At 42.0% G+C, this 23,483-nt stretch overlaps 1 protein-coding gene across 2 annotated transcripts in view; it reads left to right on the forward strand.

Annotated features, from left to right (window-relative positions):
• LRFN1 (leucine rich repeat and fibronectin type III domain containing 1) overlaps nt 1-12,572 on the forward strand; it is a 139,920-nt gene extending 127,348 nt beyond the window's left edge. For both annotated transcript variants that reach the window (XM_069942622.1, XM_069942623.1), the window contains exons 3-4: nt 1,824-3,225; nt 10,655-12,572. In XM_069942622.1, coding sequence (XP_069798723.1) covers nt 1,844-3,225; nt 10,655-11,498 — 2,226 coding nt within the window. In that variant the 5' untranslated portion in view covers nt 1,824-1,843 and the 3' untranslated portion in view covers nt 11,499-12,572. The remainder of the gene's footprint in view (nt 1-1,823; nt 3,226-10,654) is intronic.
• Nucleotides 12,573-23,483: the final 10,911 nt, after the last annotated feature.

Consider the following 23,483-nt stretch of genomic DNA (forward strand, 5'->3'; position numbering starts at 1 on the left):
AAGTAATTTGGGGCAAGATCAGAAGCAACATAAGAAAATATTACTTTTCTGAAAGAGTAGTAGATGCTTGGAACAAACTTTCAGCAGATGTTGTTGGTAAATCTATGCATTTATAATTTGTGTCTCTATGGATTTATAATTTGAGTGTTTTTCTATCTATCCAATATATTTAAAAATGATAGACAAGTGTTGGATAAAGGGTTATATCCAGAGCTCACACATAGAGCTACAGCATAACTGTGTTCTTTTGTCTTATTTACTTCAACATCATCAGATGTACAAACCCAGTTCAAGCACAAGGCCAACTTCATCCCTTGTGCTGGATGATGGATTCAAGATGTAGCAGATCTCCTTCACTCGAGCGTAACTACCACCAGCCTGACCTCGGAGATCGTAAAGTTGGGGAGGAGTGAAGGAGATCTGCCTAGGTCTGTAATCCGTCATCGAGCACAAAGGGTAAAGTTGGCTTTTTACTTATAGTTATGCAATAGCTTGTGGTTTCTTTGCATTGTGTGGACTGGATTTGGAGTTAACAGCCTCCTGGACATCACCCTGTGCTATCAAGTACTCAGCCCTAGTACTGTTTATTTGGATCATATCCAGAGTTGGCTCTACGAGAGTGATGTGTGTGGTCAGAAGAGAGCACAGCTGGTCCTGATGGTCTGGGCACTTACAGTTATTATTCCTGTACTAATGGAGAGGCCACTACAACCCCTCTTATTGCCGGGCAGGTGATAAAGTAGCCCTACCACATAACAATACATGGTATATAAGAGTTCCTATTACATTAGGTCCCAAAAAAGGATGTTTTTATTGATGGTCTCTTCTCAAAATAGGCGGCCAATATCAAATCAGTTGGGTTCTGGCATTCAGCTACCCCACTGTTCATCTGTTTGACAGAACTGCAGCACCCATATATACAAATAACGGGGAGAGTTTAAAAATCTATAGACTATGTAATGGCCACACTGGGTTACTGCAGCCCAACATCCACTCCTGTTCCCGACTTGAGCTGCAGTAACCCAGCACAGTCACTATACAATGTATGGAGCTGTCTTCTTGCAGCTAGTTTGGTGATGTAACAAGAACACTATATAATTACTGTATATTATTGAAGAACTATATGTAATATGTATACGATGCATGTACAGAGAGTATGTGAGTATTCATTCTAAAAAATGTAGGCAATAATTTTAAGCCGGTCAATAATTCCTTTTTCCATGGCAAGCACAATACTAGCAATTCCTGACAATGTTATTCTCATACATGCACTCTATCAGCTCTATATACCGCCTTAATAGCCAAATAAATATGCTGTAAGTGAAGCCATTATGATGTCTCTTGTTAATTTCATTATAATACGTGGATTTTATTTTACACTTGTGGAGTCTCAGTCACTAAACTGAACAGAAAGGGATCTCTTTGTCTGCAGTATTCAGGGACGTCTATGAGAAGCCGTGGAAGGGTTCACACCACCCATAGCAACTACTTAGATATTACCCTAGGCAGCACTTCAGAAATGACAGAATCTGATTATTTTCTTCAAGAAACATCATCTTTTTCCCAGGAATATGTTCTCATAAATAACCCCCATCTGACTGTAATCACTTACCCAGTATGCTGGATTGATAGACTTGAGGGTTTCATAATACTTTTCTTAGAAATTTTTACAGAAATTATTAAAAAGTTGATAATTTGCAGCCCCAGGGTCTTAATTGGTGAAGACAAAATGAATTGTTTATGCAAATCTGTTAATAGTTAATATTTGTAATTATAAAAAGGTACTTAATGGACTTTTCTTTCTCTCTTTCTCTTCTCTTAAGACTCTTTTGGCCAAGGGGCCATGGAGAAGTTGCTATGCCTGTTGCTGATGGGAGCTCTGGGGTACTTTGGGAGAGCACAGCATTGCCCCGGTCGCTGCATCTGTCAGACCAACTCTCCAACTCTCACCATGCTGTGTGCCAAGACAGGACTTCTCTTCGTTCCACCAGCTATTGATCGCAGGACAGTGGAGTTGCGACTTACAGATAATTTTATCACCATCATTCGACGCAAGGACTTCAGCAACATGACCAATTTAGTGCACTTGACATTGTCACGGAACACTATAAGCCAAATTGTACCATTGGCATTCTCTGACCTTCGTTCTCTAAGAGCCTTGCATATGAACAGCAACAGACTTTCTGCCCTAAGGAATGAGCACTTTCGCGGTTTGGGCAATTTGCGTCATCTCATTTTAGGTAACAACCAGATAAATACTATACAGCCTGGGGCATTCCACGAGTTTCTTGCCACTGTGGAGGATCTTGACTTGTCCTACAATAACCTTGAAGAACTGCCCTGGGAAGACATTGGCCAAATGGTGAATCTTAACTCATTAACTCTAGACCATAATTTGATTGACTACATTGCAGAAGGAACATTCACAATGTTGCAAAAGCTTGTGAGACTTGACATGACGTCTAATCGCTTGCACAAATTGCCTCCAGATAACCTCTTTCTAAAGTCCCAAGTATTGGCAAGTTCAAGAGGTAACAGTGCTTCATCTTTGGCCATAAGCTTTGGAGGAAATCCCCTACATTGTAATTGTGAACTGTTATGGCTGAGACGACTGACAAGGGAGGATGATCTGGAGACCTGTGCCTCCCCGGAACAACTAACCGACAAGTATTTTTGGTCAATTCAAGAGGAGGAGTTTATCTGTGAGCCTCCCCTAATTACCAAACACTATGCCAGCAAAACATTTGTCATGGAAGGACAAAGCGTCAGCCTTAAGTGCAAAGCAGTAGGCGATCCCGAACCATCAGTCCACTGGATAGGTCCAGATGGAAAACTTATTCATAATACAACACGGATTGTAGCTCATGACAATGGAACTCTAGATATTAACATTACAACACTAAAAGATAGTGGTATATTTACTTGTATAGCATCTAATGCGGCTGGTGAGACCACTGCTCCGGTGGAATTGGCAATAGTACCCCTTCCATTGCTGGTGAACAACACAGCTCATATTAAGGAACCTGATCCTGGGTCTTCTGATATCACAACTTCAACTAAGTCTGGATCTAATGACACCAAGAATTTACAAGACAGGAGGATTGTGGTGGACAAGTTGAAGTCAACCTCAGTTGTCATCCAGTGGCCATCGGAGCGTCATATACCTGGGATCCGCATGTACCAAATTCAGTATAATAGCTCCTTAGATGACTCTTTAGTATACAGGTGAGAATTATTGGTGGTCATATCAGTAGCAGTCAGTCAGTATATGATATCATATAATTTCTATGAAAAGACATTAATTCCTGAATATTGTTGAGTGGACTTGAGATGTGTACGGTTGGCATTTCATTCCCGGTGTCTTGGGAAGTTGGGTGCCGCCCTATTTCTGCCAGGAAAACATGGAAACAGCCATAGGCCATAGGCTGTATTCATGTTTTCCAGAAGTCCCTAAGGCGACATCCAACTTCTCCAGATGCCAGGAATCAAATGCTGGGCGTTCGAGAGAAGTTGCTAAACCAGGATAGTTTCCTCAAATCTGTCCAACACTATTCCTAGACAACTCCCCAAAACTGGGCTGAGACTTGATTTAGGATTTAAAATGGTATTTCCAAACATATGGCACTAGATGTTACAACTACCAGTCAAGATAGAGAACTACTAACACTGTACATTCTGAATTACAACTATGAATGTAACCAGTTTGTATCTCCTATGAGGGTAGTAAAATACCATTTTAGGTGGAGGCTCATAAAGTAGAACAGTGTTAAGGGGTAGAGGACGCAGTCTTAGCCCTGCCCTATTGTCTGGAGAGCCCTCTGCTGTGTAAAAAGAAAGATAGCTTCCATCCCATTGGTATGTGAATACTGATTGGCTTAGATGCAGCTCATGGGCGGGAATATTCATTCTCATTGTTATATGTAGATTGGTTGGCTTAGATGCAACTCATGGGCGGGTATATTGATTCTCTTTGTTATATTTAGATTGGTTGGCTTAGATGCAACTCATGGGCGGGAATATTGATTCTCATTGTTATATTTAGATTGGTTGGTTTAGATGCAGCTCAGGGGGGGGAATATTGATTCTCATTGTTATATGTAGATTGGTTGGCTTAGATGCAGCTCAGGGGTGGGAATATTGATTCTCGTTGTTATATGTAGATTGGTTGGCTTAGATGCAGCTCAGGGGTGGGAATATTGATTCTCATTGTTATATGTAGATAGATTGACTCAGATGCAGCTCAGGGGTGGGAACATTGATCCTCATTCCTACTGCTATTTTGAGATTGGTTGGCTTGATTTCCATTGTTATATGTTGATTGGTTGACTTAGCTGCAGCTTGGGTGGGGATGGTCTTTACCGAAAGAAGGCTCGCAATATAATTCTTTGAATAAAGGAAGAGGATAACATTTAAGTATCCTTCCCTTTTGTTTAGTCTAAGAAAATGGTTTGTTTGTCTCTAGTTATATACACATACACTGTACAGGAAGTCTCATAGTCTCAGTAAGAATCCTAACGTATCCTTAATTATATTACTGTAATCGAGAAGGTTGCTCCAAAAAACACACTATTTTTCTGTTCCTGTGTATTATACCATCTACGAGTCTTTCGCATTATTTCTCCAGATATTTCTTACCATGAAAGAATCCATCGCTACGGAAGAACTGGTGAGATACGATCGGCCCAGCATCACCATAATGAGATTCCCCTAAGTGTAAAGAAAGAGAATGTCACACACTGCAAACAGTTTATAATGGGACAAGTCAGGCTTGCTGAGCGTTACAGGGTGGGAATATTTGCCATAGATAAACATTATGGAGGAATAAAATCTGCTTAACATGTAGATACAAGGCAGATTAACGTGCAGAGTTTAACTAAACATATTGCATAGAATATATTGATGATACTGTAACTAGTAAAAGGTAGAACATTTTGTGGGAATGTTCCTATTTGTCTCATATTCTCCATAGGGTTGGCAGAACCTATGACCATACAGTAAATCATTCTATACAGGGCTCCTCAAGGCTACCAAAGAAATAAGAGAAAATTGGTTGAACCCACCAATATTGGCAGGACCAGCGGATCACCCTATGTGTTCGGGTAACTCCTCCCGGACATCATTTGTGGATCAGGTTTGGATTAGTGTAGTAGCACTTTCAGACACCGACAGTGTAGGACAAGGTTTCCTGTGGTTAACTACTTAAAGAACATGTATATTTCCACCTTCTATCATTGTACACACAGTACTTAGCATCAGTAAGGTTTAAGAGTTCACCATCCTGATGAGGAATATACCCTAGTGACTGGTTCTAAAGTCACCTGCAAATTGGGGTTGTCTTCTGCTGGATCCATAACTGCATCAGCACCTGGGACCACAGAAGGATTCTCTCTTACTCTAGTAGACCACCCTAACAAAGCCCCTCAGGTTCCCATCTGTATTGTCCTATTAGGCCATGTCACTGTATTAGCCTAATAGGTTGACTCTAAGTATAAGGCTATGTTCACACTATATTTTTCTATTTAAAAATAGGTCAATTTTTTTCCGCAATTTAATTGACTTCAATGCAATAGATGTCAAAATAACGATCATGACAATTATTTTCGGACATCTTTTGCAAACACTGGACGTTAATTTATACTTACACTTTATAACTTATACTTATACTTACACTGTTTTACTTTACCGTTCACACACAGTTCTTCTTTTTTCATCGTTCTTTCACCGTTTTTACTATTAAATTCAATGAACTTTTGAATTAAAGACACATCCAAAGAGCAATTTTTTCCTCCCTTAAACGTAGAGAAAGAAACGTAATGGGAACATAGCCTAACACTGATAGGTAGTAGTGAACACTAGGAGGAAAAAAAATACAAAAATGATATTGAATACATTTTATTAAAAAAACAAAAATAATCTCAATAAAAAAAGAAAATCATCCTCTATTTGATTAAAAAAAATGATTGCAGTACTAAAAAAAAAAGTTCCTTTTAAAGATTAGTTATTAGTACTAACAAAGTAATAATGACTTTTGTTTATTACTGCAAAGGAAATGACAAAAAAATGGATTTTTAAAAATAAATCAATAAATGAAATGCACTAATATGTCACTAATAAAAACCATGACCTTCTGGAAAAAAAAACCTAATCCTATGTATAGTATTGGCTACATCAATAGTAATATATGTTCAAGAGTAATATATATGTTATAAGTCATAGAATATAGTGAGGAAAACATGACTTTTTTCCCCCAGAAAATATGCTTTTATTGTGAAAAGTACTGAAACATTATAAAATAGATAGCTAGAGAGACAGACAGAGAGATAGATAGATAGATAGATAGATAGGAGATAGATAGATAGGAGATAGATAGATAGATAGATAGATAGATAGATAGATAGATAGATAGACAGACAGACAGACAGACAGACAGACAGATAGATAGATAGATAGATAGATAGATAGAGATATAGCTACTGTATATACTTATTTGGCATCATTATATTATTACTAACCCATTTAATAAAAGTAAAGGGTGCGCCAAAAGTTAAAAACGAACAGTCATATGCCCACATAGTCAAACTACCCCAATCCCCATTATGCCAGGTCCTGCTACTTACTAGTTTCTCCAGTGTGTCAACCCTGCAGGAAGGCCGTTATTATGAAAGATGGACGTCATTTTTACATAGTGTGAACCTAGCCTAAACATAACAAAAAAAACAGCTATGAAAAATAACGCACCGATCATCACAGCTGCTATGATGGCAGGAACAAGAGCTAAGTGGTCTTATATAAATGGAGCTTTACTGCAACCGGCACATATATGGAGCATAATCAATAAGGGAACTCCATCCCCTCTACATACCATAGTATAAGCAAGCTTCCCCAAATGCACCCTCACAATATAGGTGTCAGTGCATAAGAGATTAGCGCACTTACAATGATGTCAACCATATATAATGGACGCCAGTGCAATCAGTCCCTAAGCCCGCATATCTCATACACTACCCACATGCCAATCAAAGCAGATATTGTGCGATGCAGAGAGCTGTTCACCATGGCCCTTGGGTGACAAGTCTCTTTTGTGAATAGGGCAGTATGTAAGACACCATCATTCAATGTCAAACATGATATCACCTATGAATCTCCACCACCCCAGTACTTGGCTGAAATGGTGGGATCCAAAGATGTAATGTTCCTCCAGCACAGCAACATAAATATTGGCGGCAGTTGGCGCCCATGGCCACACCTTTCTTCTGGATATATAAAATGTTCTCAAACATAAAGTTATTGTTGGATAACACCAACTCTAGTAAGTCAACCAAAAATAAGGAATAGATTTATCTAGCCCTGGCCTTTGTAACCACTGCCATGCCTGCATTGTGTGCAGTAGAAAGATACAGGCTAAGGCTATGTTAACATTACGTAAGCTACATAATAATCATGGCCGTTGTTGCTGATTTACAACAACGGCCGTGATTACTATGTAGCTTACGTAGTGCTGCCTTCAATGGAATCCTGTTTGGAGTGTATACACATGGTACACACTCTGGGCCGGGATCCCTAGCAGCGCAGCGAGAAACTGACATGTAATTGAAAAGCGGCCGCAGAAAACCCTTCCGGCTGCAAGCTTCATTGTGAGCAGTGGGGAATTCTGATACGGGTGCATCCGTGTGCGCCCACATTATAATTCCTCACTGCTTACAATGGAGCGTGCGGCCGGAATTCAGTGGTGGTAAAAATCATCCAGCCGTACTGCAGTACCGCCCGGGATGATCTTTTCTGACACGGGTGGTTCCATGACCTGACCGGGTCATGGAACGGCCTGTGTCTCACCACGTCTGAACATAGCAAACCATCTGAACAATGTCAAAGGTAGCCAATATTACTCCTACTGGAATGTCAATTTCCCCTGGTTTTATTAAAGGGGTTATCCAATGTTAGGTAACTTTTAATATATTGCTGCTTTAGAAAACAAAAATGAGCCTATGCTCACCTCTCCGCACTCCCCCAGTGTCCTCCTTCTGATTTCCGGAGTTCCTTGCTGATCGCAATCACCTCGCAAATCATCTTAGGAGTGACAGCAAGCACAGCCAATTACTGATTGAGACAGGACAGCACTGTGGCCAGTGATTGGCTGAGTGGGCTGTCGCTCGTGAGAGAGTTTGTCACGGAAGTGGAGGAGGCTGCGATCAGCAATGAACACCGGAGATCCGTAGCAGGACACAGGGGGAGGGCAGAGAGGTAAGCATGGGCTCTTTGTTGTCTTCTATTTAACAGCAGTAGTATTATGAACGTTATCAAACACTGGCTAACCCCTTTGAGGAGATCACTAGTGCCCTTTAAATTAAATCAGATATTACACTGATTCCCACGCCAGTAACGCCTTCTTAATAGTTTGGCATGGAGGCCATTTATGCAGCAAACAGTGGTGAGTGGTGGATGACTCCACCTACATATTTATGATGCCTATTTTGTTATCATTGACGAAATTATACTGCACTGCAGTGTCGGACTTAGGTATCTGGGGGGAAATGAGGAAATGAGCCTTGGAGCCCACCAATAAAGAACCAGTGCAAAACAATATGTCAGTCAGTTTATGCAGACTCTAAAGCTGGGGGCCCAAGGGACGATCCTCCGGTCCTCTGTTAGGCCAGTCTGACACTGCTGCACTGTATACATACAGGATGGCAATGTAGTTAGTGATCAGACACTATATAAACACATTTTTCCTTATATTCTGTATATGGATGACGAAATGAGGTGATGGTTTGCTGTATATGTATGATCGGTCTGTCTGTTTTTCCATCAACCATCTATTAAGAAATGCAGTATATCCAGAGATCCTACTCTGCATTTCATAGGATACAGTACACAGAAACAAAAATAGCATAACTAACACAGCTTAAAACCCAAAGAACGTAATTACGCCTTTGTCTGTAGACTGCAACGAGTGCATTAACCGGCCCGCTGCACTAACTCAACCCCATGTGATTTATTGATCCGGCACGTCTATCTAGTTTTTATCCTCCATTCCCTTCCCCCCATTACAAGTCAAGCATCAAGTGCTTCACAGGTTTATGTTGCCTTCCACAATTATGTACAGTACAATTTATTATACTATTTGTATTTCTTACGATTAGAGAAAGGAGGTATTTAGAAGCAGAAAATTTAACAACAAAAGGTAAAACTGTGATTTATAAGATGTGAGAAATCATCGGTGTTGCACATATGGATATCACCATGTTCAGAGTTTTCTATCTTCTTCTATCCTTTGTCCTTCTGCTGGTTTCCTGCCGAAAACTCCCAGCTGGTCACAAATATTTATCGCTTCTGCTTAATGAGCCTTGAAAGCTACTTAAAAAAGCATTAAACCTCACTTGCTCTCTTGAAAATATAAACAGCCCAAATACTATGACAGAAGAAAAAGTGTGAAATTTGAGTCACACCCCAATATTTTAAAGCAGTAGTCCACCAATTCTGATCCTCTGTTCCAATGGTGCCAGGTCCCTGCTGCTCACCCACCACCACCTGTTGATGTCTCCACTCAAGCACCCGCTCAATCACTGGGCGTGACGGTTGTCCCGCCACGGGCAGTGAGTGACACTTCCTTGTGCCAGGAGGACACCAGGCAATTACCTTGCACAATTTGAACAGCAGTGACAGGAGAGTGCTGTTTTTTTTTTGTTTTCCAGCTCATCATGGCCACTAATAAAAAACAAAAAAATCAGTATCCCAGCGGGATACATTCCCTAGCTTAACTTTCCCCTCCTCTATTTTAAATTCTTAATTATTATGTTCTTTTTATCCATCAAAGAAAATGATCAAGAGTACCTACCCTCTATCTATACAGAGCATGTTACAATAGTCCACCATCAATAGGGTCACCATCAAAAGTTAGTTGTGAATAATTCCATATGGAAAAGACCCAAGGGACCCTAGAGTCAATTCTAAATAAAGTTGTCTCCTTCTAAACCTTTGTGGCTCAATGTTGCATAAGAGGATGCCCACTAGGAGTTATTTTAGTAAGTACACTTACCTCTCTGGCTTCATTGGCACTGCTTATATCTTACCAATCCGCCCCACTGTTCGGCTGCTTCCAGGTTCTTGGGCTGTGATGCTGTTTGCCCACTCAGCCAATTAGAGACTGAGGCGGGACACCGCTGCACTGATTGGCTAGGTGGGCCTTGCTGGAAGTGGCTAGACTGTGGGACAGATCAGTGGTGGCACTGCAGGGGCCAAGGAGATAAGTAGACTTTATTAATTTCAGATTACCTATTCACAAGTATATTTTAAAAGAAACTACCGCCAGGAATACTTCTTCAAAGCACACAGTTCATGTCATTTGAAAAGTATTTCATATGATCCCATCTAATCAGGAGAAATGCATGCTTAGTGTATTTTCTCCCAGCTCTTTATAACATGAGCTGGATAAAGTCCAAATGCAAGTCTATGCAGCTGTCCAGGGTTTATGACACAGGACGAGGGAATAAGCATGTGTCTCACCTGACCAATAAGAATTGTTCAGTCTCTAGGGCATCAAAAGTTTTTCTAAGTGGCAACTTTGCTTTAATGACTTACCTACTACTGTAGTGATCTTGCCTTGGAACAAGTTTGTCCTCAACTTTTGAAAACTTTCTTTGTTTTCTTCATTCAGGATGATCCCTCCGAGTAATCGAAGCTTCTTGGTTAATGACTTGGCTCCCGGACGGGAGTACGACCTCTGTGTCCTGGCTGTCTATGATGATGGGATGACTTCACTCACTGCTACTCGGGTGGTGGGATGTGTCCAGTTCAACACGAAAGAAGAAGGTGCACAGTGTCAACCACTCCACACCCAGTTTCTAGGTGGAACTATGATTATCATTATTGGAGGAATCATTGTGGCTTCTGTGTTGGTGTTTATTATCATTCTGATGATTCGATATAAAGTGTACAGTGGCCAGGAGGAAGGAGGGAAAGCCAGGGTCAGTAATGTATATTCCCAGACAAATGGGCAACAAGGCATGGCTTGTGCTCATTCCTGTGCCAAGTTGGGAGAAAATAACTATGAACCATTGCCCCCATCTTCCAAAGAGACCCCAATGGAGGGCAAAGACGCTGGTAAAGGGGAGAACAAGCCTTGTACACCTATTCCTGCTCCTCTGATGGAAATGGACAAGAGGAGAACTAAGACATCTAGTGATCTTCAAACAGTGGCTCTTTTGTCTTCTCTTTCTGGAGGAGACCAGACAGAGACCAGCGCATTGGGCTCCACCACCTCATTATGTCTGATTACAGAAGGGCAAGCACACGTGGGACCCAAAGCTCCTCCCAGGACTTATCAACATAGGTTCTCCTTCGATGGAGACTACACTCTGTTCCAGAGCCACAGTTATCCTCGCAGGGCACGGACAAAGAGACACATGTCCGCCTTGGAGTTGCACAACCAAGAAGCTGACCTTGGACATCGAAGAGTCACATTTAGCAGCACAGAGTGGATGCTAGAGAGCACCGTGTGAAGAGTACAGTAGTTCACACAATTTTTGAAGGAGGAGGTAACATGGAGGGACACTTCCTATGACACCTTATGTCTCAGCAATCATGTTAGGGGCACCTCAGAAGTTCTGCATTGTGTAGCTATGTTTAATATCTCTGTACACTTTCCAAGCAGAGAGAAATTATTGGATTCAAGGTAGTTGCGGGAGAATCAGCCAAGTTCATGCCAGGTTTTCTTATCCAGTCAAGATACGTTTAGTCATGTTGTCATAGGTTGTGTACTGTGTCGAGAACATCTAATTGATTCCTTGAAGTGTACAGATTTATTCTACATTGGTATATGAGGCATTTACTTTGGAAGAAGCATGGGCACTGCTTTCTTGAGGGTCACAAATGTTGTCTATCTAGAGCCCCACAGCCCAATGTTGCCGTGTGATGCAGAATAAGACAAACACCATATGATAACCAAGAGGTAACCAAGAATTTTTCTGACAAGCTCCTCCAACTTGCCCCAACTAAAACTGATCCACATCTTTGCCCTCCTGTAAGACCCTCCCTCCTCTGGTTTGGAGATTTAGAGGGATATTGTTCTGCTTGGGTTGTGGTACATGAATGCTGAGCCCTTTGGAGCAGTGCCTTACACCATGAGAGAGACCAGCACACAAGCTTTCTGGAACCCTCTGTGACCTTTCCTATAAATGGGGAATGGACACGCTGGGTCATCAGAGGGAAACAGGACTTATGCACAAACGACACGATACCCAAACCTACTGTATAAGGCCTTCTGCGCAGTAGAAAGAGGGAAAGCTTAGAGGGATTTGTTGACCATGTTGTTCGGGTCCTGACACCATATACCTTCTGTACATCTAGCTGGTCTGGATCCTTTCTGAGTAACTCAAGTCAGGAGCCTTTCTGGAACCTAGCAGGAAGAGATATCATCTGGAATTGACAAGCACAAGTTTTTACATTAAAAACATGTGTCACCTCCCTCTCCTCAGCACATATATCATTGCAGAGAGAGAGAGAGAGAGATATTGCAGTTGGGTGCAGTGGGAAATTAAAGTCCTTTCTGTGACTGCTCCGTGTGTCTCTTGTGCTTATTTCTTCTCTGGAAAATATGTCAATTAGGACAGCAGGGGGTTGTAGCCATGTGCACTACGCATTTCAAAAAGCATATAGAAGGATTATGAATCTATGATTACAGAGCAAAGCTGAGAGTGCTACTACTGTATGTACAGATGTGTCCAATCTTACCTTTCCTTTAGTTAAGGATTTAAACTTCTCAAAGGGCTTAATTTACATAACAATAAATGGGATGCACACACATACACTAACACAGAGTATACACTAAAGGCCCCTTAATACAAAAGATGTAATCAGCCAACAAATGATTAGCGGATCACTACCCCTTTTTACATGGGTTAATTATCAGCAGTGATTGTTCCAGGTAGTTGATAATCAGCCTATGTAAAAGAATTCTTAGTGATCAAGTTTCTGTGGATCATTTTGTTGTGAAATGCTTTCAAGCTCGCACCTTACATCTCAGAATATATTAGGTTTAGAGAAGTTAAAGGGGTTATCCAGTGCTACAAAAACATGTCAACTTTCTTCCAAAGACAGCATCACTCTCGTCTCCAGTTTGGGCAGGTTTTGAAGTGAATGGAGCTTAATTGCAAACCACACCAGGACTGTAGACAAGAGTGGTGTTGCATCTGAAAGTGGCCATGTTTTTGTAGCGTTGAATCCTTTTAAGAAAGGACATATCTAAATAGGAAATCACTAAAATGGGCTGACTAAATGGTGCTTGTGTATTTTCTCATTTTTTGCAAAAAATGTTTTTATGTGTTTCTACCTATGAGGGCATGCAGAGGTATCTGGGCTCTTGTACCCAAGAGTAGTGTTGAGAAGTTAAACTGTTAGGGTTTGGCAACATACTCTGAACACAAATGCTGGGCATCCAACTCCCTTGTGGCTGCAGAGGTCAGATGTGGCCCTAGGGTGTCCTGGAATGCGTATTTATGTGTTTTTTTCTACACTACAGACGAATATATTATTAAAATATTTTCTATAAAATCATAAACTCAGCAAAAAGATATGAATATTATAGTGGTAACAAAATAATAGTTTAGAGCAGTCTTTATGGGATAAGATTTAATTTTTATATGTCCTAGATAAGTATTTTTTATTTATCCATGCACCATAATAAAGAATATTGGAACGCTATATTTATGCCTCCAAGTAACATGATCTTTTGTAATTTATGGTTTTCAACAGGTTTGGAATTCAAAGGATTGTATTATATGCAAATAATAATATTTAAAGGGAACCTTTCCTCACTTTTTTATATTGCCTGAACCATGAGTCATCAGGGTGGTGCCTAGTGGCTCCTTCCTGCCCCATCAGCCTACTCAATCAAGGCTTGTAGGGTGGGGAGAAGTCACCATTGACTTCCCTTATGATTCCTATTTAAGGGGTTATCCAGTGCTACAAAAACTTGGCTGCATTCTTTTAGATACAAAACGACTCCTGTCTCCAGTTTAGGTGAGGTTTGCAATTAAACTCCATTTGTTTCAATAATACTGCGCAGCAAAACCCCACCCAAGCTTGAGACAAGAGTGGGGCTGTCTCTGGAAGAAAGTGGCCATGTTTTTGTAGCGCCGGATAACCCCTTTTAACGAGAAATCTATCTATTTATCTATCTGTTTACATATAACAAAAAAACATGTTTTTATACATTAAAGCAGACACAATAGGCAGACAATTTCTGTTTTCTGTAGCTCACTTTGTCAGTAACTATGTCAACAGAGTAATCCCAGTATTTTTAGAGGATGTGGGATTTGAAAGGGTTTTCTGGGCAAATGTAAAACTTAATTAACCACTTCCTTGCACATTAATACAATAAAATGAATACTTACTTCCCTTGCTCCCCTGCTGCTCCTGCTCTGAGATCTTTCAGTCCAGGCTTCTTTTCCATTTGGCCAGTTTTGAATGTTGTCCCGCTCTCCCATTCAGTTGCGTAATTGGCTGAGAGAATAGGGGGACATGATCAGAAGCTGTCAGAACGGAAGAAAAGCTGGAACTGGAAGATATAACAGCGGGAGCAGTAGGGTGGTAACCATACATTCTTTTATTTCTTTTAATATATTAATGCACAGGGAGGTGGTTAATTAAGTTTAACATTTGCCCTGAAAACCCCTTTAAAGATAGATGACACTATTACTAGTGGTCCAGAAAAGGCAGTATTGATTATACTCATCCCCTTTGCAATGTTTGTGAGAATGAATTGAACTCTATTTTTTCATATAAGCTGTATCTGTCTATGGACACCTTTCTTCTAGTTTGTAAGGAAAATATGACCAGGGTGAATAGTTAGGGAAGACACAATAGTGTGCCCTAGTGCTAGCCCCCCCCCCCCCCCCCCAGCTGTCCCTCCCTACTTGCCCTAGGGAGTCGGTGACAACAGTGGACACAGAGACAAAACATAATGAAAAAACAAGACAAACAGGCACTAATGAATGATCATACAGAAAGGGGTAAGAACAAATGCAGCACAAAAATACAGTACAAGCAAATGCAGTACAAAAATCAGCAGAAAAACGGGAGGACAGAAAAGAGCAAGCAAGGTGTCAGAAAATCCAAATAGCAATCCAGGTAAATGCAAGCCAACTCCAAAATGGACTTATAGCAAGCACTAGTAGCGGGCCAGAGATAGTTTCGGACTGGGGTATAAAGGGCCCAGCAGAGGAAATGATGCTGGGGGCCCACCAATGAAGAACCAATGAGAAATGATTCTCCGGTCCTCTGGTGGGCCAGTCCGACACTGGCCAGAGATATTATTATGTGATGTCAGAGTCCCAGTCCAAGGCATGATTGGATCCAGACCACAGAGATCACAAACTGGTAAGGATATGAGGGGTGAAGGAACTGTCAATCAAAACTAGTTTTACCGTCTGCAGCCCAGAACAAAGTCAGCAGGAGAAACAGACGGGTGTGGTGGAATCCAATTAACACAGCAAAGAGTGAAAAAGAGCAGTATTCAGACTAGAGCAAAACAAAATACACTAGGGGCAAGATTTATCAAAGGGTGTAAAATATAGACTGGTGTAAACTGCCCGCAGCAATTAATCACAGCTCAGCTTTCAGCTCTGGAAAGAGGAGCTGTGATTCGTTGCTAGGGGCAGTTTACACCAGTCTATATTTTAAACCCTTTACGGACTATGGCTGGTGCTGAAGCCCGCGTAGGGATGGATGTGTTACACAATTGACTTCCATTTATTCAATTTCTTTATGGTCATACAGAAACATCCTGCAGCTCTGACAATACCGACAATATAAGAAGGATGGGATAATCCCTTTAACCCGAATTATCACAGTTCATACAAGAAAAAAAATAAATCAAAAGAAATTCATTTCTGCTTCATCCTTTTATGAGTATGAATAATATATGCATACAGAATATGGTGGTAAGTAGTGTGCGGTATGAGAGCAGGGTAGTGTCAAGAGATGTGGCGCAGTAATAAGGAGATGAGAGAGTTGTTAGTATAAGATAGTGCCAAGGATAAAAGCGTATCAGAACAAAGTAAGGTGACAAGAAGGGTCCGCAGTGTAAGAACATAGAGTGGGATCACTGAGGTGGGGTGGGCAGGATGGAGGGTTAGGATCTCCGTTCTATCCAGCATCATAATGTTCTCACCGAGCCCAATAATTAGAATGAGAACTGGCAGCAAATCTTTCCTTACATCCCATATGTCCCGAGCCCAGCAGAGTGCTTAATACTAATCACTTCTCCAACAAAACAGCTGTCTGACAGCCACCTGAGACTGTAACTCTGCCCAGTCTCTTCTATGGTTATTTCCTCTCCTCTTTCATCTGCTATTCACCCCTTATACCTTCCTAGCCTCTTCCTCTGCCTGCTGCTAGATGCTGATCTTCCACGTCCATCCTCGATGCCGGTGTCATCCATTACTGCCTTCTACCTCCTTCGCCTTTCCGCCTTCTCTAAATCTAGTCAAATCCATGTAACTCTTGTCAGTCGCAAAGTTTTTTTTACATCAAGGAAAGCAAAAAGTGGCAATGTAAGCTTTAAATTCAAAAAATATCTTACTCATTGGGATCTTTGAGAGTGCCTACCATTACCTTATGAGCTCAAAGACATTTACAGGCATTCATATATGTAGTGCTTTCAGAGATGTTGGGTGTTACCTATAGATTTTAGGTGTTTTTATGCTTTTTTTGTACATATTTCTATTCCCATGCCAAACAATAGAAATTCAAACCACGTTTGGGCTTTACGTTACCAGTATGGGTCAAAGGCCAAAGTATACAGCAGAATACCAACCACTGATGCATGCATACTAGAAAAGTACAGTACAGAACTTAACCCTAACATTCTTTTACTGTAGATGGACAGACCAATCTAGTAGGTTGGCACTCTTTGAAGGCACCTTTTCTTGGCTTAATGGTCGTGCAGCCATAGCCGCATGAGAGATCACTGGATTATTGGGGCAACCCTTTAATTTCATCATAGCAACACATTCCCTATTTACAGGCATTCTTTTTAGATCTGCATAAATGACACGATCAGCCACTTGTTGGCCAATCAATGGCCAACTTACACTGGTCAAAAATCATTCACACAAACATTTGTTTGGCTAATTATCAGTCAATGTTAGGCCACGTTCCTACATGCAGACAAAAACATGCCCTTATGCTTTCACCCATAGAGCCCTTGCACACTGAGTAAAAGAGGTTGACTTTACGAGCCTGTCCTATTTTCAGCCTGTCCTATTTCTTCAATGGGATTTCTCTTGTGCCTCTCCTCTCTGCTTAAAGAATGAACATATTAATTTTTAAAGCAGAGAGAAGAGGCGCAAGGGAAACCCCATTGAAGAAATAGGACAGGCTGAATTTCTAGCGGAATCCGCCGTGTGGACTCCGCTCGTTAATTCAGCCTCTTTTAATCAGTGTACAAGGGCCCATAGACATAAAAAAGGTTGCTGATAAATCACAGGAACAGCACGTGGGTATTGGTAAACACATGGGAAGGGGTTTCATCCATATGCGTTCCTATTTGAGTGATGCACAAGCTGTTTTGTGTGCTCCAAGGAAATCAGATGTCTCTTCCCTGCTGCTCTATCTCTCACTGAGAGGAAGAGATAATGAGCTTTACCCTTTCTCTATCCGCTCATTCCTATTTATTATATAAATGTTACAGTGATAGCTTGGCTTTCTTAATTTTTTATTGCCGCCACATGTAAATCAAACCTTACAGTGAAAGGGTGGGTTCACATTGAGGAATCCGGGCGGATAACCCGCTTCAGATTCTGTCGCTCGCCCACGTGCATCTCCACCTGTGCTATAGACTCCATTTTATGGTCAGGCGGATTCCGACGTCCGGCCCATGAAATAAACATGATAATTCTTTGGGCGGACAGCGGAATTCGCCCGACCATAGAATGGAGTCTATGGCAAGGGCGGAGATGCACGAGGGCTTGGACGTCCGAATTCCTCAGTGTGCACCCACCCAAATATATCTGGAAATAACATTACAAAAAAAAGGAGTTGGATTTTACTCAATGCCAATAAGCTGCTGCAAAAGCATATACCAGTTTATTAAATTAAATAGAACAATCTATCATGCAAACAGAATATTGCTTTTATGTATAGATATTTATAAGTTCAGTACAAAGGACAGAACAAGAGACTATGGAACACTTATTATGTATACCATATACATAATTGACCATTAGAGATGTACTCATCTCTAAAAAGTACATAAAGTCTAGTAAATAGCTATACAGTACTAATACAATCACAAGTAATAGAAGGGGTGTTAAGGAAAAGACTTTCATCATGGCAATGATTTCATTCAGTAGAATGCCTACTGACCATGTGCTGCCCCAGTCTACAGGGAATAACAGCAACTCAGCCATGAAGCAGTAGACCACACAAGTAGAACAAGAGATCTCATTTGGAATCTACATGAAGTGGGTTTCCATTGCTGAGCAGATGTGCAAACGCGTAATGCCAAGTGTCAGCTGGTATAAAGCACGCTGCCATTGGCTTCTGGAGCAGTGGACGTGCAAGTTAAGTGATGAATTATGCTTCTCCATCTGGCAGCCAAGAAGATGAGTTTGCCTGGGGAATAATTTCTATCTGGATATGTCGTGTGTACATTATGGCAGAAGAAGGACAAGCATTAGAGAGGAACACAAGTCGGGCATGCCATTTTCCCCTACTGGAATTTTTTCAGTCAAACGAGCATGCACGAGTTGCGCTCATCTCTAATAAGGATTTTTAAGGATTGGTCCCTTAGTTCCAGTAGAGTAAAATGGCATTATAGGGTTCGGTAGTTCCAATGGAAGGCAACAGATGGAAAGCTTTCGATTGCTACAATTATTGTCTGGGTAATTTGCAACTAGCCTCTTAGTGTACAGGAGCAGGGACGCCTGCCTCCTTTAACAGGAGTTCCTGCTCTTGTACAATGCTGCATGAACAATGATTGGAATTCCCCAAAAATGTGAGGAATTTTGTTGATCTCTGTTGTTCCCTCAGGGTATTGGTGGCTAAAGGTGTCCCAGACAATAAATGGATGAGTGATCTCATAAATGACTACTATTTTACTGATTCTAAGGGAGCAAAGGTAGAGAATGTTTTAAAAACTCTGTCTTAGCCAACAACAGAGTTTGTTTTGCGAGTTAGTCGACCTCATTTTTGTGTCCGTTAAAAAAAAAGGATCCTTTTCGAACCTTTTTTTTTTTATATAATGGAACTCAATGAAAAAACGGATCAAAATTGATGCACACACATGCATCCGTTTTTTTCCATCCATTTTCCATCCGTTTTTTTTGCAAAAAAAAACAAAAACAGATGAAAAAGAACGGATTCCAAAAACGTAGTGTGAACGCAGCCTAAATGGAAGGGAACAATAACAGTAATTTTCCAGAATTTTACACTGTTTTACTTTACATTTCGGAGCAAGGTACCAAATAAATACAGAGATGATAATTAGATATAAGCGAAACCTAGTATGTTCAAGTCTGATAATTCGTCATTTTAATACTGGTGGCTGAAGAAGTTGGATGCAGCCCTAGGGAGTCTGGGAAAACATGTTTTCTAGGCAGCCTTAAGACTGCATTCAGCCATAGTTAAAAACATGCTTGAGTTGCGCTCATCTCTAGTGATAATCATTTAACATAAATAAAGCAGAATTATAAATTCAGCTCTGCTAGATTTTTAGAATGAAAGGCTTCAGAGAATGGATTATGAATTGGAAAGAACTCCAACGTTAAGACAATTCTGTATCAGGAGATTCACTCCAGAGCAGCCAGCAGATATCGATTGATGTTTTGGACTACACCGATGATGACGTAACTACGTGGAACTCAGGAGAAATCTTACAGATCAATAGATATAAACATACAGTGAAGGTCATTTAAGAGGCTGCAGATAATATTTGGAAGGATTATTGGTCTACTTTGGGCAAATACCTTGATTTTATAGGAGCAGACATGATTTATGGTCCTTGCAGCCCGGTGACACAATGATATTTCGATGACGAATGATGAAACTTTGATGGTTGCCATTAGGAATATACTCAGTGATGCATCCATGGAATTATTATATTTTGCAAATTTTATTATTTCATTGTGATTATACTATTACTAAAGGATAGAGGGGAAACCCCTGAGCTACTCCCACCCCCACAGAGACCGACAGCTTCTCTGTAACAATTGGAAACTCTACAAGATAAGGATAGAGAGGAATGGGTGATAGTCATAAAAGGCATTCACGTATTAATGCTACAGTGCCTTAGATTATAGCATGACGCATTACCATTTTTTGGGCCACTCTTTTATACAAGAATGTCTTTGTAGAAACACAAATTCACAAATATAGGAGAGAAGTACAATACATAGGGAAGACTAAGGGCCCTATTCCACTGACACGATCAACAGTGTAGATCGGCGCTCGTTTACTGGGCCTATTCCACGGCCTGATGATTGTTTAGCGAGGGCTGCAGGGACATTGTTACCAATGTCCTTGCAGCCCTTGCAGCATACATTACCTAGCAGGGCTTCTCCTCCGCTCCGTCTTCCTCCCTGGGTCCCGCCTGTGATTGGCTGAGCGGTCTGACAGCTCAGTCAGGCCACACCGAAGCCGGTGTTGCACTGCAGGACCCGGGGAGGAAGACGGAGCGAAGGAGAAGCCCTGATTTTAGGTTTGGGCCTAAATAAACGATCAGCCGATGACACGATCATCGGCTGATCGTTTTCTCTATTTCACTGAGCGATAAGTGGTCGTATCGGGCTGATTCGCCGATTATCGCTTAGTGGAATAGGCTCCTAATTGAACTACTTAATTATATATTGGAACTGAAGATCTTAAATATTCAGTAATATAGTCATCTAGACGAGAACATTTATAAAGTTTGAAAGAGTTGTCCAGTAACATTTACCTTCTACCCACATCGAAACTGGAAACTCAGTAGACCTATTCCCAAGACCATGGAGGTCCCAAATGTGGGACAACAACTTAAAGGGATTTATTTTTTTGTAGGACACTAACTTGGTCATTACACAAAATTAAAAGTTAACCTTCTTAGAAGGGTTATCCAGGGAGAATAAATAAATATCTTACCTGTTCGACACCCTAGCGTTCCTACTCCCACTGGCCCTCTGAAAAGTTGGGAGTGGGTGCATGTTGTGAGCATCGGAGACAAGAGGAAGGGAGGGTGCCTGTCATTTACTTCTGAGAAGGCAAGAGGGAGGACCTGGAGCAAGTGTGGAGCGGACTTGCTGAACTGCTTGAGTTTGGCAATGTTCTCTGAATTCAAACACTCAGCATTTGACTCCCAGCGTCTGGAGACTAGTAAAACATGGATACATCTTAAGGCCATGTTCACACAACGTATGTTAAGCATAAATCACGGCCGTTGTTGCAATTTGCTATAACGGTCGTGATTTATGCTAAACATACATTGTGTTTGATTGAATGGAATCCCGGCCGGAGCATATACACATAGTACACACTCTGGCCGGGATTCCATCCGTCCACACGAAAAACTGACATGTCAGTTTTGTGCAGCCGCTATTCATTGAAAAGCGACCGCTCAGACAAGTCAGCTCACATAATGGGCCACCCGCTCCATTGTGTGCAGCGATGAATTGGCATGCCGCATCGGAATTCACCAGAAATGAAGATTATTCAGTCACAGAACGGCCGGTGTTTTATACAATGGGAACATAGCCTTAGGCCATGTTCACATAGCGTAAGACACCAGCCATTCTGTGACCCGGCCAGGTCACAGAACGGCCAGTGTTAGAGAAGATCATCCCGGATGATCTTTTTTCTGATTAATTGGGATGCGGGCGCATCCGTGTGCGCCCGCATCCCAATTTGCCGCTGCACACAATGTAGCGTGCAGCTGACCGGTGAACTGACAGTGTGAAGTGACATGTCAGTTTTTTGCGATGCTGCTAGCGATCCCGGCCGGAGCATGTGCTATGTGTATACACTCCGGCCTCAAACTGCACTGCACATAAGTTGTGTAATAATCACGGCCGTTGTTGCGCATCGCCAACAACAGCTTCATTAATTCACAACTTATGTTATAGGAACATGGCCTAAGGGTGTATCTATGTTTTCTATGACTCTCTTGAGAGGCATCTAACTTCTCCAGATGCCAGAGGTCAAATGCAGAGCAGTTTGGCAAGTCTGCTCAACACTAGACCCAAATCTTTTCTCTTGCCATCTCGAAAGTATATGACATGCACCCTCTCTTGTCTTGGGTCAGAAAATGTTGCAGAACTCAAAGGGAGAGATTTATCAAAGGGTGTAAAATTTAGACTGGTGCAAACTGCCCACAGCAACCAATCACAGCTCAGCTTTAGGCAGTGCTGAAAGGAAAGCTGAGCTGTGATTGGTTGCTGTGGGAAGTTTGCACCAGTCTAAATTTTACACCCTTTGATAAATCTCCCCCAAAATGTTCGACAAGTCAACGCTACATGTGGCATAACAGGTGGGACCTTTACTACTCTTCAGGTCATCCTTTAAAGACTACAGGTGAAGCCAACAATTCAAAAATGATTACAATTTACATATCGCCAACATATTCCCCAACATTGTCAGTATTAACTAGCCCTTTCCTAATCGGGCTGTCATGGCCGCGGCGGCGTCCCGTGCTCCGGGCCGCCGCCGCGACCGCCATCCTGCTCAGGCAGCTGCCGGGGTCCTGGTGCAGGGACCCGGCGCTGCGGTCTGTTCGGCCCCGGGGGGCGCCTCACCTCGTCCCGCTCCGCCTTCCGTCTGTGTCGGCTGGCGCGCGCGTCCCCGCCTCCTAGGGCGCGCGCGCGCCGGCTGTCTCAGATTTAAAGGGCCAGTCCGTCCCTAATTGGTAGTTGCACCCAATCACTCCCTATAAATCCCAGCATGCCCTGTCCCCTGTGTTGGAGCCTCTACATGCTTCCCATAGCGTTTGGCCCAGCTCCCTGTTGTTCCTGATACCTGTCCGCTACCTGGTCCCGAGTCCTTGTTCCTGTTTCCTGCCCGCTTCCCAGTCCCTACTCCTAGTCCCTGGTTCCTGCTTCCAGTCTCACTGCTGTCCCTGTGTTCAGCCTGTCACCTGCGGTACGCCTACACGCCACTGTCAGTACCTACTCCTGCCACGCCTCGCCTGCCGTCACCAGCAACCAAGCCAGGGGTAGCGACCTGGGGGTCGTCTGCCGCAGCAAGTCCATCCCGCTTTGCGGCGGGCTCTGGTGAAAACCAGCGGCCCCTTAGACTCCGCTCCCTGGTGAGGTTTGTGCCATCGCTGGTGCCGGTCCAGTGGATCCACTACTCCAGGCGTTACACGGGCTTACAATTTAAATCATCATTATATTGTCCAATTCTGAGAGAAAACCAGAGAACCCAAAGAAATCAATGTAAACCAAACAAGGGGAGAACAAACTCCTCTCAGTTATTGGGATTTGACCCCAGGACCCTATCACTCCGAAGCAACACTGTTA

The sequence above is a fragment of the Dendropsophus ebraccatus genome, chromosome 10 (genome assembly GCF_027789765.1).
Source record: "Dendropsophus ebraccatus isolate aDenEbr1 chromosome 10, aDenEbr1.pat, whole genome shotgun sequence".
Lineage (NCBI taxonomy): Eukaryota > Metazoa > Chordata > Amphibia > Anura > Hylidae > Dendropsophus > Dendropsophus ebraccatus.